Genomic DNA, 20259 nt, shown 5'->3' on the forward strand with positions numbered 1-20259 from the left:
GTGCCCTGAAGCATCACAGATTAAAATGCCAGCAATATGAAGGAGTAATTTCCGACCATTACAATATCTGATTTTGTATCTCACCATCACACTTTACATCATAAGAGACACACAACATGGTGAGATCACAATCTTTGTAGTTCAGTAGATCTCGCTGTCATTTGTCCGAGTTTGAACAAAGAACCCAATAAAGGACCAAAGCTGCAATATGAACTTATTTTAATGAAATAAAGTCAATCTTGTTGAACTGTAGACAAATGTCCTCAGTGAACTGGCGCCATCTCTGTCCACTTGTCTTAATGCCCCTGTGTTTGGATGCAGAAGTGTCCATGGGGAAGTAGGATGTGATAGAACGTCCTGGTCTGTGTTAGGATTCAAACAACAGATATTCAGGGACTCTAACACTCTGAGCTAATCATTGGCTCTGAGGCCTCAGTCTGAGGACACCTGTTATCCAGTGTCTCTTTCTCATTGTCTTCTTTGGCCCCATGTACCAGTGTCAGCTCTCGTGCTGATTGCTGGACTTTCACCTTGAACACGTCACACTTCTCAGGTAACAGGCCTTTGTTGAAGAGCACAGACGTCAGATAGGAGAACAACACAATGGCAGCAATGGCAGACAGCATGGAGATGGTCTTAACTGGAGCGTGCTGGACATAAACTCCGTCCTCAAGAACACATCCTGGGAAGTGGAGGACAACTGGCAGCCCGAGTGAGGGGAGTCCACTGAGAACTCTGAGCACCAATCCCACCACACAGCCCATAACAGCTCCGTAACCATTGGAGATATTGATGAAGAGGACGCAGACCAGTTGAGGGAAGATTATGATGTAGGCCACTTCATCACTTAGAATCCAGAAGAGTAAGACACTGTTTTCCTGGCTGGTTAGTGATGTACCAACCAAACCCACGACCATCACAGCAACTCGGATCACCCACTGAATCTCTCTGTCTGATGCCTGGAGGAGAAGTAGAGAGGAAGAGGTGAAGAGGTTTGAGATATTTACTATTATCTTATAATTCAATGTTCTCACCTGTGGCCTCAGGATGTTCTTGTATATGTTGGAGGTGAAGACAGAAGCAGCAGAAATCAAACCAGAATCAGCAGATGACATCACAGCAGCAGCAACACATCCTGTTCCGATTATGGAGATGAAGGACGGGGTGAGGTGCTGTAATGTGATGGGCAAGACTTGAGCTGCTTCCCCACGTTCATATGGAAATGGAGAACCATAAGACGTCAGGTTCCAATCTGAGGAGCAGACCAAAGAAAATTCACACAAAAATAAAACACTACAGTGGACACGGTATAAAGTGATCAAGGATAAAGTAATCAATCGTCCAAATCGACAACAGAATCGCTCCTCCTCAAAGGCTGGTTAAATAATGTGGTTATAGTGATCAAGTAGTCTGCTTACAGGGATCACATGGGGTGTTGGTACCGGGTATTTGTGAACTACAGTTCAGCCCACATGTGTAGTCAAAGCCTTGAGCACATGTTCTTTGTTCTGGAGACAAACAAGAGCTTCCAGAACTCAGTCTCCCAGGGTTCCTCAACGTCACACAGAGGTGTGAAGTCTGACCGGAGACAGAAGTTTCAACCACTATTGGTCCCTCTGGTCCCCATGACCCATAAGGTCACCAGGCCAATATAAGCCCAGTTCTCCCTTCCTTCTTCCTCTATCTACTCAACCCTCTGAGAGGAGAAGTGTGGCTGTCCAGCTCACTTGCTCTCTTCAACTCATCCTTTCGACTCAACTCTTCGAGAGGAGGTCACCTCTCTTTCTGCTCAACTTCAATGGAGGAGGTGCAGCTCTCTACTCACCAAGCGAGGGAATCTTCCTCCTAATCCAAGCTCTACCAACCTTCAAGCAGGTCTGACTGGAGCAGACTGCTAAAACCTTCCAAAAGGCAGCGACGCGAGGTCCAGCCTAAGAACCAGCTCAAGAGCTGCATCGCACAGCAGAACCACAACAACAGGAGCCACAAACCAGCAAGACGACTTCACTGGACTTCCAACCGCACATCAACCTTTTTCCCTTCTCATGGACGGGTAACACAACTGGGCTTGATAATTATACTAGGCTGAGCAAAGACTGGTCATTTGATTCCGTGTGATGTTTATAAGTTTGATTTTTGTTGCTGTGATATTTTGGTTATAAGTTATTTGAAAGATAATGTTAGTTATGCTCTTCACAGTCTTTCTTTGCATGCAACAAGCTACTTTCTGTAACCTGGCCACAATGGTCAACTCCTATTGGGCAGTCTGGACCCATGACCTGTGAGGTCGCAGGGCCTATATAAGACCAAGATCTCCCTCTCTACACAGTCTCTCTCTTTCGATCGACCCTCCAAGGACAGCCGGCGGCCAGCCTCTCTTCCTCCATCGCCGAGGGAGAAGCCGGGCTGCTCCAGCTCAAATCTTCTCTTCCCACCCAACCAGAGGAGGTCAGAGGTGCAGCTTCCAACTCATCTCTTCAAGGAAATCTCCACGCATCTCAAGCTTTTCCAAACTCCTAGCAGCGACTCGATGTCCTGCAGTTTAGATTCAACAAGCAACGGAGCCTCACAGCTCGACAGAACCACGAATGTAGAACCTGACGACCACACAAAGCCAGGAGACGTCACAGAACTGCAAACTGCACAGCAACTCTGTCCCTTTCTAAGGACTGGTAACATACTGGGCTTAATAATTATAATAGGCTAAGCAAGACTGTTAATTCAATTCAGTGTGATGTCTATGAGTTTGATATGTGTGTGTGATATTTTGGGTTATAAGTTATTCGAAAGTAAGGTTAGTTTGTAATATTCTTTGCATTTCAGTCTACCCCTTTTGTCTTATTAAGCATCTACACAGACACACGCATAAGTGAAATTTGCCAACCTCTACACTGTCAAGAACTCCATAACCTTCACTGTTCATTATATAATCTTTAATAGTAAATATTGAGATTTCTAATTGAACTCGATCTAAATGAGACTGATCTAAATCAATAAATTCGCTATCTTTACTTTTCTGTGAAGGGTGGTGCCCCGAGGTAACTTTAAACAACTAAAGTTATGATTTAATATTAATATTTTAAATATTAATGTTTTATTTTTTATTTTGATAACCAAATTTATTGAAAGTCTAAATGCACACCATTCTATGGTGTCACTTTTTAAGCATTGTTGCACAACACATTAGTGTGTAGAAGTTGTCAGTACCTGTAGATGCAGCAGCTGCCCCAAGCAGTACTGGAGGTATTCCAAGCACAAGTATGAGGAAAGCAGCGACTAAGCACGAGAGCTTAGCTGTGGCTAATGAAGAAGCTGCCAACGTCCTCTGGTGTAAACACTGATATCCCAGACTTCCCAATGTCTTGAAAATTAAACAGAATTAAAATATGAGTCAAGTGTCTTTATCTTGAGGATTTCTCTCAACACTAGTGAAGTACATTTGACATCAGCCACAGTTTTGCTCCATCTTACAAACATCAAGAATTCATCCATCATGATCCAGGTCTTCTCCAGTCCTGGTGCACCAATCCAGGGAGCGTGTAAGGTGTTGTTCATCAGTGTCTTGCTGATGTCCAAGCAGTTAGGGTTCATCAAGACAAAGGGAACACACAGCCACTGCAGAGACAAATACAAATGTGAGTAATGGACAAGGACTCCAGCACTTTATAAAACCTTAAAGAACAGCAACTCACCAAGCTAATGAATATAAGAACAAGCTGAATAATATCAGTGTAGGCCACAGAGTAGAGACCTCCCAGCAGAGTGTAGATGATGGCAACTGCAGCTGAGATCCAGATACACAGAGTGTAGGGCAAATCCAGGACCACACTCATGGTGCCTCCTGTTAAACACCTTGGATCAGTGGAGTTCTACTTATATACAGACTCTACAAGTATCACTGACTCATATTCCTTCACATACATTTATTTTAAACTGACATTTAAACACACACACATATATATGAGGAGAGGTTAAAGTGCTTCTGTATATTCTTACTTACCTAAACAAATCAGTATTAATGCTTGACACATCACATCAATAGAAATTGAGACCAGGCTCAGTCCAGCTGTCAGAACTTGTCCATACTTGATGTGGAAAGGGTCCATCATTGTGACACACTTCATTTCTCTCAGTGGTTTAGCAAACACCAGGCCACCTTGATTTAATGAGGGGAAAAACAGAAACTCATGATAATACCAAGAAATCACAAACATATGGATTCAACTTAAGGTGAATTGATGAAGTAAAATTGCCAACTTCAACTTACATAGAATAAAAGATAAGCTGTATGCAGTTAACATGGTGGCTGCCCAGGTTAGTCCCATTGACGGAGTGTACACCATCTCAGCTGTGCCCACAATTAAGCCTCCTCCAACCCATGTAGCTGCAGGATGGATCAACACACAGCAGATATTTGGACAAAGACTAAATGTGAGATCATAATTCAGTATAATTGATCAATAGGACCAGTAGGACTTCACCCAACCAAGACTGTTGTTGTCTAATCTGATTTGGCGGTTTATTATTCATAATAAACAACAATTCATGATGTTTTCTTGTAAAGGTCAGGCTTTTATAATTTGCCAGATCTTTCTGCCTCCATGCTGCGACAGACAGTTTCCATCCTGTGGTCTTCAGCTGAGCTGTCCTCACCTGTCATGGTGAAGATCCCCACCACCCAGTCGATGCTCCGGTTTCCCAGTAACGTCATCTCCATCTCGTTGGCTCCACTTTTCTTCTGTTCCCTCTTGGACTTGAAAGAAGCCCAGATGCCGGTCCCAAGGACCAACAGGTAGAAGAGCCCCATCAATATCACTCCTGGGATGTTCACTGCCATGTTGAAGAATGTTGACTGTCTTTCACACCAACGTGTTTTCACCTGAGTGACTGTTGAGAGGAACTGGGAAACAACAGACCCACTTTCGTAAAATCAGGTTTTGAAAAAGAGTCATGTAGACGAGTGTAGCTTCTCTTACAGTGGCTACGATTTACTTCCTCACTCTCGGCTCGTAAAACTAATTATGGGCCTCAAGAGACTTTTGCCAAAATGAATATCTTCTTTGGTAAAGAATGGGCGTGGCTACAGGGCAACTTGTCCCACAGGTCTGAACATGAGGCAGACGAACTTTGATTATAAGTTCATCAGTCATGGCAACTCATCAGTATGTGTGTGTGTTTGTGTGTTTGTGTGTGTGTGTGTGTTATTTTGTCTCCTCCCATCAGAAAAATTCCTAAAAGGTTTCTTAATACATTTTAACTGAATAACTCTCACTTCTATTACACAAGATAATGTGGCCTCGATTCCCAGATGTAAAAAGCCAACAGAATAAAAACACAACATGCCTCCATACAGCTCCTGTGGTGTCATCCAAGTATCCAGAAGCCCTGACATTCATATTGCACTCGAAACGGCGTCATTACATTTCATTGATCTGACGCTTTCATCCAAAGCGACTCACAATAAGTGCATCAACCACGAGGGAACAAACCCAGAACAACAAGAACCAAGTGACTACTTAGCCTCAAAAAAGCCAAACTATAAAGTGCTACATGTAAGTGCAACTCAACAAAACTTAACTTTTTTATTTGTGAATGAAAATTGTTGAATCCAAGTTGTGTCACTGCTCCTCTGTGCAGTCAGTGCTTTGGAATTGCAAGGAAGTGACATCATGACATACTCATGTGTCTAATGCAAGTGTGTTTAGTGTTTTGCAAAAAGTGTGAGTCTGACATTGTGCTGATAGTGGTGCAGATCTGGGCCCATGTTATGCTCTTTGAGTGTAAGATTTTGATAATTGTGTAATACTTTTGATTTTAGTGTTTATGCCTTTGAAAACAACTGTAACCATATTTTTTCCTCATGTGTTTCACCTGTGGTCTATTATCTCTGCCTCCTCTGTGTGTAGAGTCTTTGTGTTTCTCGTTGTCAGATTGACTTTTACATTGAGGTTTATTCAGTCGTCCTGCTCCTGTGTTTCCTGTTGTCTATACTTTTGGTTTGTATAACCTGAGTTATTTTGCCATCCTTCTACGTGTGAGCCAGTTTTTATGTATATATAGTATGTTGGGCAATGTCTTTGTGGAACCACACGGCCTCCTTCTCTGCCTACATGTGTGGACAAAACTTGAAACCACATGACCGCATGTGCTGGAGCGAACTCAGTCTCCCAGGGGGCAACAGGTTCCTTCTGTTCTGGACATCTTCACACATAGGTGTTAAAAGCCACAACAGTCAACTCCAATTGGTCAATCTGGCCCCATTACCTGAGCCTATTTAAGAGCAGGCCTCCTCCAAATTCTCTCTCTTTCTCCAATCCCTCTGAGGGCGACAGCAGGTTGACCGGCCGTCTCTCCTGCATCTCCGAGGGAGGGGGGTCCAGGCTGCTCCAGCTCAAATCTTCTCTTCCCAACAACCGGAGGTCAGAGGTCTAGCTTCCAGCTCACCTTCTCAAGGAAACCTCCTCGCCCTTCAAGCTCTACAAACTCCTAGCAGCGACTCGGTGTCCTGCAGGTAAGGACTTCAAATAAGCAACGGGGCGCCACAGCTCAACAGAACCGCGCAAGCAGAAACCGCACGAACCAGAAGACTTCACACAACCGGCAGGACGAACTGCTAACTGAACTACAGCAACTTTCTCCCTTTCGAAGGACTGGTAATATACTGGGCTTAATTATTATACCAGACTAAGCAAGACTGTTTATTTGATTCTGTGTCGTGTTAATAAGTTTGATATGTGCTGTGTTATTGTGGTTACAAGTAAAATGAAAGTTAAATGTTACTAACGCCCGTCACAGGATCTCTCTGACCCTTTCAGTCTCTGTTTAAAATCCACGAAGGCACGCATATCTCCTCAACTCATTAGCTCAGACCCCCGCTAAATGTTGTAAAACCACTTTTGAAGAAAGGGGCCATCTTAAAGCCCCACAGGAACACACACACACACACACACACTAACATACACATCTTTGTTAGTTACTACATTTTGTTAGTAATTTGTGTTTTTATACTTTCTTATGCTCATAATAAATGTTTCCTTTTAAAAATGTTCCTTCATTGATGTTGTATAAGTGAATTTTGCCAACCTCTACACTGTCAAGAAATCTATAAACCTTCACTGGTCATTATATAATCTTTAATAGTAAATATTTAGATTTCTAATTGAACTAGATCTAAATGAGACTGATCTTAATCAATAAATTGGCTATTTCTTCCCTTCTGTGAAGGGTGGTGCCCCTAGAGAACTTTAAACAAACTAAAGTTATGATTTCATATTAATATTTTAAATATTTATATTTTATATTTTATTTTGATAACCAATTTTATTGAATGCTCAATGGTACACCATCTTATGGTATCACTCCTAACCATTATTGCACAACAAGTATTTATATAAACATATATATATCCACTACTTGCTGTATATCTTGTTTGTCTGTATTTGGATCCAGCTCAATAACTTTCTAAGTACAACTATAGTCAGGTGGTCATTTAATGAGCTTGAGACTTCTTGCTTTTCCCTCCCTTATGCTACTTGTTGATATGAGTCTTATTCTGGGTCAGAGAGGACAACACATAATGTAGCTGTAATCAAATGGAAGAGCTTGTTTCAGAATTTGAAGCCAGTTTAGTCAAGTTTTGTTGTCCCGTCTTTTCTAAATGAACCAGCTGCAATGATTCAGTGATCATTTAATCAACTTTATTAAAAGATTATGGTGAAGTGGTTGAAATGAAAGTGTGTAAATACAAAAGATTTGAAGTGCCCTGAAGCATCACAGATTAAAATGCCAGCAATATGAAGAAGTAATTTTCGACCATTACAATATCTGATTTTGTATCTCACCATCACACTTTACATCATAAGAGACACACAACATGGTGAGATCACAATCTTTGTAGTTCAGTAGATCTCGCTGTCATTTGTTCCAGTTTGAACAAAGAACCCAAGAAAGGACCAAAGCTGCAATATGAACTTATTTTAATGAAAGAAAGTCAATCTAGTTGAACTGTAGACAAATGTCCTCAGTGAACTGGCGCCATCTCTGTCCACTTGTCTTAATGCCCCTGTGTTTGGATGCAGAAGTGTCCATGGGGAAGTAGGATGTGATAGAACGTCCTGGTCTGTGTTAGGATTCAAACAACAGATATTCAGGGACTCTAACACTCTGAGCTAATCATTGGCTCTGAGGCCTCAGTCTGAGGACACCTGTTATCCAGTGTCTCTTTCTGATTGTCTTCTTTGGCCCCATGTACCAGTGTCAGCTCTCGTGCTGATTGCTGGACTTTCACCTTGAACACGTCACACTTCTCAGGTAACACGCCTTTGTTGAAGAGCACAGACGTCAGATAGGAGAACAACACAATGGCAGCAATGGCAGACAGCATGGAGATGGTCTTAACTGGAGCGTGCTGGACATAAACTCCGTCCTCAAGAACACATCCTGGGAAGTGGAGGACAACTGGCAGCCCGAGTGAGGGGAGTCCACTGAGAACTCTGAGCACCAATCCCACCACACAGCCCATAACAGCTCCGTAACCATTGGAGATATTGATGAAGAGGACGCAGACCAGTTGAGGGAAGATTATGATGTAGGCCACTTCAGCAATAAGAATCCAGAAGAGTAAGACACTGTTTTCCTGGCTGGTTAGTGATGTACCAACCAAACCCACGACCATCACAGCAACTCGGATCACCCACTGAATCTCTCTGTCTGATGCCTGGAGGAGAAGTAGAGAGGAGGAGGTGAAGAGGTTTGAGATATTTACTATTATCTTATAATTCAATGTTCTCACCTTCGGCCTCAGGATGTTCTTGTATATGTTGGAGGTGAAGACAGAAGCAGCAGATATCATAACAGAATCAGCAGATGACATCACAGCAGCAGCAACACATCCTGTTCCGATTACGGAGATGAAGGACGGGGTGAGGTGCTGTAATGTGATGGGCAGGACTTGACCTGCTTCCCCACGTTCATATGGAAATGGAGAACCATAAGACGTCAGGTTCCAATCTGAGGAGCAAACCAAAGAAAATTCACACAAAAATAAAACATCACAGTGGACACGGTATAAAGTGATCAAGGATAAAGTAATCAACCGTCCAAATCGTCATCAGAATCGCTCCTATTCAAAGGCTGGTTAAATAACGTGGTTATAGTGTGACGCTCCCTTCTCCCCTCACCTGGACACTAGGTGTCCCTAGGTGGAGGTGATGTCAGCGTCAATCAGTGCACACCTCGGCCAGGCGTAGTTTGGTTGTGTGGGAGATGTTCCTGTAAGTGAACTGACGCTATTCTGAGTCGGCTTGTTTCTGTAAATCTCTGTGTTGCTGTGCCGGGTGTTTCCTGGAGGACGATGTATATTGCTGCTGTTCTGTCCCGGTTAGGCTAAAGGGCGAACGCCCTTCCGAGTTCGTTGGGGTTTGGTAGTGTGGTGTGAAAGTGGTTGGAGCAGTTGTCTCTGGAGCACATCCGAGGCTGCAGGTGGAGACGCCAGTTTGGTTGCTTTGCCGGGTTTTCCGGGATTCAGTGCATAAATACCGACCACAACTAGCCTCTGAAGACTAGGGGGGAGCTTTAGTCCGTTTCTGGATGGGCAGTCAGCGGGACAGCGCTGCAGTGACGTGTTGCTTGTACGGCTTTACGAGTGTGACCGCAGATGCACAAGTTACCTGTGCTTTTCAGTCATGGCTACTGTGGTTGAGTTTCTGAGGTCTCCGTCAGAGGAGTTATTAGACCGCTGTTCGCAGGATCAATAAATTAAAATTGCTGATCATTTCAAGATGGATGTCGGGGATAAACATGTTTAAGTTGGAAAGCCGAATGTCCTATTAAATCAGGGGCTAAAGGTGGTTCTGGTCACGGACATGTCAGAACACTAAGTCTAAGTTTTTACCATGTGTTAAATCTAGTTGTGCTATTCCTTGCTGTGTTGGAGCTCCACGTGAACAGGGGAAGCCTTCAGTAGAGCTTACACTAGAGAAATCAGATTTTTCTGCTTTTGTGTCTGATGGTCAAGTGTCTTTTGTCGGCGGTAGTGTAAAGGTGCCAGTGAAAATCCTGAGAGATACTGGAGCTTGCTCCGGTGGTGACATCCTCTCCTGTCACTAAAGAGTCGGATGAGAGTGCACAGTGTTTCCCGGATGTGTTCTCGGCCTGTGCAGTTCCTAGAACTATGTGCCATGAGAAGGCAGAACCTGAAATTGAACAGAGCATGGCAGAGGGGACTGGAACCTGCTCTGTGTCCGTGCCTGACTCTTTGTTATCAGTTTCCCACATCGTACTGGTAACTGAGCAGCGAGCTGATCCTTCACTTCGAGAGCTTTTTGATAAAGTGCTATCAGACGCTGAAGAGGGATGTCCCTCGCTATATCAAATCTTGTCACTCTAGTCAAATGACCGGTAAACCAAACCAGAACATTAAGGCGGCTCCTCTCTTCCCAATTCCTGCAATTTCTCAGCCATTTGAGCATTTAATAATCGATTGTGTTGGTCCCTTACCAGGCTCAAAGTCGGGAAGTAGTTACTTGCTTACAGTAATGTGTCAGAGCACGAGATATCCGGCTGCATATCTGTTACGCTCCATTACTTCTAAATCTGTGGTTAAAGCTTTGACACAATTTATTTCTGTTTTTGGGATCTCTACGGTGATCCAGAGTGACCAGGGCACAAATTTGACAACTACTCTCCTTTCCCAGGTTTTGAAACAGCTGGGGGTAAAACATATTCAGCTTCAGCATACCACGCTCAGAGTCAAGGCGCCTTGGAAAGGTTTCATCAAACACTGAAATCTCTGTTGCGTAGCTATTGTGTAGAGTTGAGTCAGGATTGGGAGGAAGCTTTACCCTGGTTGTTGTTGGCTGCCAGAGGGGTTCTTCAGCAGAGCACAGGTTTTAGTCCGAGCCAGCTTGTGTTTGGTCACACGGTGCGCGGACCATTAATGTTACTGCATGATGAAGTTGTTCAATCTGAACCACTAGTCTGCTTGATTATATGAATGGTGTCCAGCATAGATTCTAGTTGCTGGGGAAAAAGCTAGGGAAAATTTGCTGCTCAGCTCAGAGGAAAATGAAAAATATTTATGACCATGAGGCCAAGACTCGCATCTTCAGTCCAGGTGACCAGGTTCTGTCTTTGTTACCTCTAGTGTGTTCACCGTTTCAGGCCAAGTCACGGCCCTTTTTCAGTTTTGCGCAAGGTGTCTGAGCAGAATTACCTGATTTCTACGCCAAAATGTAAAAAATCAACTCAGCTCTCTCATGTGAACCTGTTAAAGCCTTATTATACTTGTGAGTCACCATTTTGTGGGATTTTGCCGCAACAGATTGTGAAACCTGTGTTAATGACAGACGCTATTGAAAGACGCTCACCTGCTGCTGAGATGTCTGTACAGGAGGAAGATTGTGTGGTTTCCAGAAATGGTTCTGTACTGACTACTGTTGGGAAACACGTTTTTATGAAACCAAAGGCCGATTTCCGGCCTTCATGTCTAGTCATAAGCTTGAGGCCGCATGGCCTCTTTGTCTTGAGAGGCAAGGAACTCAACCTCCCAGGGCGCAACATGTTCTCTTTGTGCTGAGAGAGTCAAGGAACTCAGTCTCCCAGGGGGCAACAGGTCTCAATGTTCTCCCAGGATGCCCAGAGGTGTGAAAAATGCCACCATGGTCAACTCCAATTGGTCACTCTGGCCCATGACCTGTGGGGTCACCTACCCAATATAAGGAAACGTCTCCCTCAATTCTCTCTCTTTCCACCGCCCCACCGACGAGACAGGCGGCCACCCTTCTCTCCTGCACCGCATAGGAGAGGGCCGAGCTTCTCCAGCTTAAATCTTCTCTTCCAAACAACCGCAGGTCAGAGGTCTAGCTTTCAGGTCACCTTCTCAAGGAAACCTCCTCGCCCTTTGAGCTCTACCAACTCCTAGCAGCGACTCGGTGTCCTGCAGGTAAGGACTTCAAACAAGCAACGGAGCCCCACAGCTCAACAGAACCGCGGGAGCAGAAACCTTACGACCAACCGGAGACTTCACACAAAGCCAGGACGAACGGCGAACTGCACAGCAACTTTCTCCCTTTCCAAGGACTGGTAACATACAAGGCTTAATGATTATACTAGACTAAGCAAGACTGTTTATTCGATTCTGTGTGGTAATTATAAGTTTGATAAGTGTTGTGTTATTGTGGCTACAAGTTAAAGGGGACATATTATGAAAATTCCACTTTTGTAGTGCTTCTATTTGTTGTGGTTCCTCTGTCAGAAACTATGAGCTAGAGTGAGTCGAATGGGAAAACACCAGATTGTGACCTCACAGTCTGTCTGCATGGCATAGCCCCCCCCCCCCCCCCCGGAGGCGGAGATCTGGTGGAGTGTGTATGGTGTGACAGGGGGGGCGGGGCTGTGAGAGGGGGGGGGGGCGGAGCACTCAAAACAGGACAATCTGAGGAGGGCTGTTTTAGACAGGGTAAAAAGGCTGCTGTTTTAAATGATCCTTGTGGTATTTTGACCAAAAAATGTTACAGACATTTCATTAAGACCCCAAGGAACCATATCAACTGTGGTGAAATGGGCATAATATGTCCCCTTTAAATCAAAGTTAATCTATGTTACGCTCTACAAATACTCTTCCATTATCTCTTACCCACTCCCCCACTCCAGAAGAAAGGGGGGGGGGCCTGCTATCTTAGGGTCCATCTTAAAGCCCACAGGAAGGTGTTACTCTTTTGGTCAACCACCATTTTGAGAGCCCCTCATTCACACACACACACACACACACACTCACATACAGATCTTTGTTAGTTTGTACCTTTTGTTAGTAATTTGTGTTTTATACTTTATTATATTCATAATAAATGTTTTTCTTTCACAAAGTTTTTTTCATTAATGTTGCATAAGTGAATTTTGCCAACCTCTACACTGTCAAGAACTCTATAAACCTTAACTGTTCATTATATAATCTTTATTAGTAAATATTGAGATTTCTAATTGAACTACATCTAAATGAGACTGATCTTAATCAATAAATTGGCTATCTTTTCCCTTCTTTGAGGTGCCCCGAGAGAACTTTAAATCAACTAAAGTTATGATTTTATATTAATATTCTAAATATTAATGTTTTATATTTTATTTTGACAACCAACGCCTAAAGGCACACCAGCTTATGGTATCCCTCCTAACTATTATTGCACAACATATGGTGCCCCGTGTGAGGGTGAGTACAGTTTGCAAAACTTCATGACTATGCAATATTAATGTGTTTTTCACTTTAGGCCAACGCCAGAAATAACTGAATTTGGAATTTGCAGTCAAGCTAAAGGTTTGAATTCAATTCCACTAGTCTGCCACCGGAGCAGACATTCAACCGTATTTACAAACAACTGCATTGTGGTCAAAATTTAATTTACTCAGAAATTAAATGTTGACTAATAATTTATTATTAATAACTACCATTTTAAGTCCCCATGGTGTTACACTTAAAGATTGCTATCGTTGCTAATAATTCAAGTTGAACGTTCTTTGTTGAAATTTTAATAATTTCTTTTAACATTTGGATATCACATATTCCATGTTAACTGGTCAAGCTGCGAAAATTCCTGTAACTGTTTAATGCTTTTGAATTAAGACATAGCGCGCCCCTGGCCCTTTGTAACAGAGCTTGTACCTAGCTGCTACTGCCTAGCACAGGGGTCTTCAACGTTTTTCAGGCCAAGGACCCCCAAACAGGTGGAGAGATGGAGCAGGGACCCCCTACTATATATATTGTATAAAATGGTGTTTTATATTAAACTGGCCTAGTGCCATGTGTAAACATAACTACCCTGATATTGTGCATTCAATACTAAGCTATTCAAATATTACACGGGTTCATATATTCATGTTTTTAATTTAAACATGTGCAAGGTACAGGGTGGCCATGCCACTGCCATTTATAAACATACAGTGGGTATGGAAAGTATTCAGAACCCTTTAAATGTGTCACTCTGTTTCATTGCAGCCATTTGCTAAAATCAAAAGAGTTCATTTTATTTCTCATCAATGTACACTCAGCACCCCATCTTGACAGAAAAAAACAGAAATGTAGAAACGTTATGCGGGCTTTCATATGTCTTGCACTGAGGAGAGGCTTCCGTCGGGCCACTCTGCCATAAAGCCCCGACTGGTGGAGGGCTGCAGTGATAGTTGACTTCATGGAACTTTCTCCCATCTCCCTACTGCATCTCTGGAGCTCAGCCACAGTGATCTTTGGGTTCTTCTTTACCTCTCTCATCAAGGCTCTTCTCCACGATTGCTCAGTTTGGCTGGACGGCCAGGTCTAGGAAGAGTTCTGGTCGTCCCAAACATCTTCCATTTAAGGATTATGGAGGCCACTGTGCTCTTGGAACCTTGATATTTCAGTTTTTCTTTTTTAATAATTTTGCAAACATTTCTACATTTCTGTTCTTTTCTATCAAGATGGGGTGCTGAGTGTACATTAATGAGAAATAAAATGAACTTTTTTGATTTTTTCAAATTGCTGCAATGAAACAAAGAGTGAAATATTTAAAGGGGTCTGAATACTTTCCGTACCCACTGTACATCTTGCATACAACACTGAGCTATTAAAGTAATTCACAGATTCATGTTTTTAGACAGTGAATCCTCAAGCTATCTGTGGATGGCGCACATACTCCCACATTAGTGAGATGTTGGACCCTGATGGGCAGCACACAACTTATCTTATCTTGGATGGATGGAGGTTGTCAAGTAGAGGGTCAAATCAGCCTCACAATATGTTGGATGCATGTCAATGTGTATTGAAAGACATTTAAATTCGTGAAAAAAAAAAAAAATTATAACAAATTTCAAAAATTGTCTAATCAACCAAACATTTCGCGACCCCTCTGCAGTACCTCCGTGGACCCCCTAGGGGTCGCGGACCCCCTGTCGAAGACCTCTGGCCTAGCATATCAGCTAGTGGTGGGGGAAAAAATTGATTCTGTTCAGTATCGCGATATTTTGCGCCCGCGATTATATCGATACTGTAGCACAAACTATTGACGAGGAGAGTTTCAGAGTTTAAAAGATACCTAGTGTGTATGCGAAAGGATGTTCTCCACTGCAGGAGATATAGTAACGGCCCAGAGGAACTTTAACATATGAGCATGTTGACCAACTCCTTTTTCTGAACAAAAATGCCAATATTCCCAAATGAATTTAACATTTTGGGTCATGACCTTGCAGGTCTCAATTTGATTGAAGCTCTAGGTTCCTCTTATTTATACGAATGAGCTCAGTGTACATGAGAAAGGTCTCCTATTCAGAAAATAATTACAAAGGTCCTGTGTCGTGAATGTTCAAGGACAAAGTTTTTGCACGACCCTTTCTTAGTTTTTGCACTTCAGTTGATGTGTAGAAGACAATGTTGTTCACAGAATTAAATGTGACATTAGAAGTGAGTTGAGCAATCTTATTTTCCTCATTTTTTGTAATCCCTTTGAATAATATTGGGGACATGAATCGCAATAAATCAGAGAATCGAATCGCAATACTTGCAGCATCGCAATATATCGCAGAATCGCAATACTATTGAATCGTGGCCCAAATATCGCAATACTATTGAATCGTCACATTTTTGCCAATTCCCACCCCTAATATCAGCCCAAGTTGAATAAGAGAACCTGAGAAAGAGCCACAGTGTGATCCAGCCCTGTGAATTTATAGAATCCCTAACTGTTACTGCCCTGCATATCAGTTAGTGTTATTAAAAGTTTGGTGAACTGTTTTAACCACCATAGTTTCGGTTAGGCTAGTGTACGATAGAATCCACACTACAAGGTGTCTGCCATCGCAACACAAAAGCCAACCACACGTCTTTTGATTTATAAACTTAAATCTAATCCTTAAATTTCAGATTCAACAATGGAGAACCCCTGTGTAGAACAATTTGTTTCTTCCTTAGAACAGAGCCTGACCCCTGGCTATCCTGAATTCATCAGCAAGTTGAACTTCAATGAGTGCAATAAATAAATAGATTCACTTCTTAATGACAGGTGTGATGCACAAACAGCATCAAAGGGTCCATTGTTGAGATGTATGATTCTAAATTTCCACAGGCATTTCAACCTTGCCTGTCAGAGCAAAGCAGCCATGGAACAGGAGGTAAATGCCCTACGAGCGCAAAATGCTTTTCTCCTTCAGGAGGTTCAGACTACTAGTCAGAAAACTCTGCACTATTTGGAAGACCTGCACTCAGAGGATTTTGACCAATTGTCAACTTGGCAAAGTGGTAGGGCTATTCAGGCACAGGTAATTGCAATTAGAAACTATCCAGTGCCCACCACCAAGAAGGAGCTCATTGATTTTTGGGCTTGGTGGGATACTACCAACATTTTTGCAGGAATTTCTCTTCTGTTGTTGCTCCTTTAACAGATCTGTTGAAAGCCAGAGCCAATTATATATATGGTCAGTTTCCTGCCTGTGAGTATTTTCTCCAGAAAGTTCAGTTCATACCATCTCAATTATTCTGTTATTGATCTTGGTCTGATCTGGGCGTTACATCACTTTGAAGTTTATCTTGATTCTAGCGTTCCCATTTTGATATACACTGACCACAATCCCATTACTTTTCTTCATTCTTCGTCTTGCCCTAATCACAGATTGATGCGTTGGTTCCTTTTTTCTCCAGTCCTACTGTTTGGATATTCATCACATCAAGGGCTCTGAGAACATTGTGGCTGATGCATTGTCGTGAGCGCCTTGCTCTTGAGTATTTTACAGTTGTCTTCTTAGACAATATTTTGTCCTCTGCCTCAATTAAAAGTGATTCTCCAGACGTCGGGAGTTGCTGAGAGAACAGTGAGTGGACTATTTAGGTGAGTATTGTAAACTACAAAGTGGGCTGGGGCTGAGAGAGCCTCAACTGCAGCACAGAGGATTAGTCAGTGCAGGTGAGAGCTGCTAGCTGATTGGTCCTCGTGCTTAAAAGGGAGAATCTGCGCTGCCTCAGGGAAGGAACTCAAGAACTCAGACACTAGAGAGACGCCTGGACACTGAGCAGAGGATTGAGCTGGAAAAATAGTTGCTTAAGTTGAGGTTTGTTTAGGTTTATTTCTCACGTGTGTCTGTGATTAATAGAAATGGTTAAAAGAAACAAGTCTGTCTCTGGCTGTGTGTGGGAGAATCCCGTGGAAAGGTCGACTGCCACAGTCACCTTGCTCTGTACCTGCTCACTAAGATGCTTCTCCTTGGTTTCCTGTGATTTAAACATTGATTTAACATGTTTTGTTCTTTCGGTAGAATTAAATACAACAGATAAGCGGATGTTAGATTTCACAGTTTAAATAACTATGTAGAAGTTGTCAGTACCTGTAGATGCAGCAGCTGCCCCAAGCAGTATTGGAGGTGTTCCAAGCACAAGTATGAGGAAAGCAGCGACTAAGCAGGAGAGCTTAGCTGTGGCTAATGAAGAAGCTGCCAACGTCCTCTGGTGTAAAAACTGATATCCCAGACTTCCCAGTACCTCGAAAATTAAACAGAATTAAAATATGAGTCATGTGTCTTTATCTTGAGGATTTCTCTCAACACTAGTGAAGTACATTTGACATCAGCCAGAGTTTTGCTCCATCTTACAAACATCAAGAATTCATCCATCATGATCCCGGTCTTCTCCAGTCCTGGTGCACCAATCCAGGGATCGTGTAAGGTGTTGTTCATCAGTGTCTTGCTGATGTCCAAGCAGTTAGGGTTCATCAAGACAAAGGGAACACAAAGCCACTGCAGAGACAAATACAAATGTGAGTAATGGACAAGGACTCCAACACTTTATAAAACCTTAAAGAACAGCAACTCACCAAGCTAATGAATATAAGAACAAGCTGAATAATATCAGTGTAGGCCACAGAGTAGAGACCTCCCAGCAGAGTGTAGATGATGACAACTGCAGCAGAGATCCAGATACACAGAGTGTAGGGCAAATCCAGGACCACACTCATGGTGCCTCCTGTTAAACACCTTGGATCAGTGGAGTTCTACTTATATACACTGTACAAGTATCACTGACTCATATTCCTTCACATACATTTATTTTAATATGACAATTAAACACACACACATATATGAGGAGAGGTTAAAGTGCTTCTGTATATTCTTACTTACCTAAACTAATCATTGTTACAGTCACACACATCACATCAATAGAAATTGAGGCCAGGCTCAGTCCAGCTGTCAGAACTTGTCCATACTTGATGTGGAAAGGGTCCATCATTGTGACACACTTCATTTCTCTCAGTGGTTTAGCAAACACCAGGCCACCTTGATTTAATGAGGGGAAAAACAGAAACTCATGATAAAATCAAGAAATCACAATAATAATGGTTCAACTTAAGGTGAATTGATGAAGTAAAATTGCCAACTTCAACTTACATAGAATTAAAGATAAGCTGTATGCAGTTAACATGGTGGCTGCCCAGGTTAGTCCCATTGACGGAGTGTACACCATCTCAGCTGTGCCCACAATGAAGCCTCCTCCAACCCATGTAGCTGCAGGATGGATCAACACACAGCAGATATTTGGACAAAGACTAAATGTGAGATCATAATTCAGTATTATTGATCAATAGTACCAGTAGGACTTCACCCAACCAAGACTGTTGTTGTCTAATCTGATTTGGCTGATTATTATTCATAATAAACAACGATTCATGATGTTTTCTTGTAAAAGTCGTGCTTTTATAATTTGCCAGATCTTTCTGCCTCCCTGCCGCGACCGACAGTTTCCATCCTGTTGTCTTCAGCTGAGCTGGCCTCACCTGTCGTGGTGAAGATCCCCACCACCCAGTTGATGCTCCGGTTTCCCAGTAACGTCATCTCCATCTCGTTGGCTCCACTTTTCTTCTGTTCCCTCTTGGACTTGAAAGAAGCCCAGATGCCGGTCCCAAGGACCAACAGGTAGAAGAGCCCCATCAATATCACTCCTGGGATGTTCACTGCCATGATGAAGAATGTTGACTGTCTTTCACACCAGCGTGTTTTAACCTGAGTGACTGTTGAGAGGAACTGGGAAACAACAGACCCACTTTTGGAAAAACAGGTTTTGAAAAATGTATATCTTCTTTTGTAACGAATGGGCGTGGCTACAGGGGGACCTGTCCCACAGGTCTGAACATGAGGATGACGACCTTTGATTAAACGTGTATCTGTCATGGCAACTCATCAAAGTGTGTGTGTGTGTGTGTGTGTTAGTTTGTGTCCTCCCATCAGTAAAATTCCTAAAAGGTTTCTTGATACATTTTTGCTAAATAACTCTCACTTCTATTACACAAGATAATGTGGCCTCGATGCCGAGATGTAAAAAGCCAACAGAATAAAAACACAACATGCTTCCATACAGCTCCTGTCGTGTCATCCAAATTATTGTGTCGTACTTTGAATTCTTCGTTACCTGTTTTATTTTGAACCTTTGTTCTTTGTGCATCTATATCACTTGACTTTCTGTCTTTGTCCTGTTTCCCATCGTGGTTTTATCTTTTCCTCATGTGTTTCACCTGTGGTCTATTATCTCTGCCTCCTCTGTGTGTAGAGTCTTTGTGTTTCTCTTTGTCATGTTGACTTTTACGTTTGGGTTTATTCAGTCGTCCTGCTCCTGTGTTTCCTGTTGTCTATACTTTCGGTTTTTATAACCTGAGTTCTTTTGCCATCCTTCTACGTTTGAGCCAGTTTTTATGTATATATAGTATTTATATATACATATATATCCACTACTTGCTGTATATCTTGTTTGTCTGTATTTGGATCCAGCTCAGCAACTTTCTAAGTACAACTTGAGACTACAGGTGGTCATTTAATGAGCTTGTGACTTCTTGCTTTTCCCTCCCTTATCCTACTTGTTAATATGAGTCTTATTCTGGGTCAGAAAGGACAACACATAATGTAGATGTAATCAAATGGAAGAGCTTGTTTCAGAATTTGAAGCCAATATAGTCAAGTTTTTTTTGCCCCGTCTTTTCTAAATGAACCAGCTGCAATGATTCAGTGATCATTTAATCAACTTTATTAAACGATTATGGTGAAGTGGTTCAAATGAAAGTGTGTAAATACAAAAGATTTGAAGTGCCCTGTAACATCACAGATTAAAAATACCAGCAATATGAAGGAGTAATTTCCGACCATTACAATATCTGATTTTGTATCTCACCATCACACTTTACATCATAAGAGACACACAACATGGTGAGATCACAATCTTTGTAGTTCAGTAGATCTCGCTGTTTTTTTTCCCAGTTTAAACAA

General features: G+C 42.4%; 2 protein-coding genes across 2 annotated transcripts; both read right to left on the minus strand.

The window, feature by feature from the left end:
• Positions 1–105: 105 nt before the first annotated feature.
• LOC133020923 (high-affinity choline transporter 1-like) lies at positions 106–4837 on the minus strand. The gene is made up of 8 exons (XM_061087690.1): positions 4654–4837; positions 4268–4384; positions 4001–4156; positions 3693–3841; positions 3472–3615; positions 3208–3361; positions 1035–1252; positions 106–959 (listed from the first exon to the last, which is right to left on the minus strand). Exons 1-8 carry the CDS (start codon positions 4835–4837, stop codon positions 399–401), a joined length of 1683 nt encoding a protein of 560 aa, XP_060943673.1. The 3' UTR covers positions 106–398.
• Positions 4838–8155: 3318 nt separating this feature from the next.
• On the minus strand, positions 8156–18963 carry LOC133020363 (high-affinity choline transporter 1-like). The gene is made up of 8 exons (XM_061086888.1): positions 18780–18963; positions 18394–18510; positions 18127–18282; positions 17823–17971; positions 17602–17745; positions 17338–17491; positions 8792–9009; positions 8156–8716 (listed from the first exon to the last, which is right to left on the minus strand). Exons 1-8 carry the CDS (start codon positions 18961–18963, stop codon positions 8156–8158), a joined length of 1683 nt encoding a protein of 560 aa, XP_060942871.1.
• Positions 18964–20259: the final 1296 nt, after the last annotated feature.

This window comes from Limanda limanda, chromosome 15 (assembly GCF_963576545.1).
Source record: "Limanda limanda chromosome 15, fLimLim1.1, whole genome shotgun sequence".
Lineage (NCBI taxonomy): Eukaryota > Metazoa > Chordata > Actinopteri > Pleuronectiformes > Pleuronectidae > Limanda > Limanda limanda.

Coding starts and splice junctions, on each gene's coding strand:
- LOC133020923 (XM_061087690.1), bottom strand. CDS start 4,837: ATGGCAGTGAACATCCCAGGAGTGATATTGATGGGGCTCTTCTACCTG. Junction 3,362..3,471: donor TGGATGAATTCTTGATGTTT/GTAAGATGGAGC, acceptor TTAATTTTCAAG/ACATTGGGAAGTCTGGGATA. Junction 960..1,034: donor AGAACATCCTGAGGCCACAG/GTGAGAACATTG, acceptor CTTCTCCTCCAG/GCATCAGACAGAGAGATTCA.
- LOC133020363 (XM_061086888.1), bottom strand. CDS start 18,963: ATGGCAGTGAACATCCCAGGAGTGATATTGATGGGGCTCTTCTACCTG. Junction 17,492..17,601: donor TGGATGAATTCTTGATGTTT/GTAAGATGGAGC, acceptor TTAATTTTCGAG/GTACTGGGAAGTCTGGGATA. Junction 8,717..8,791: donor AGAACATCCTGAGGCCGAAG/GTGAGAACATTG, acceptor CTTCTCCTCCAG/GCATCAGACAGAGAGATTCA.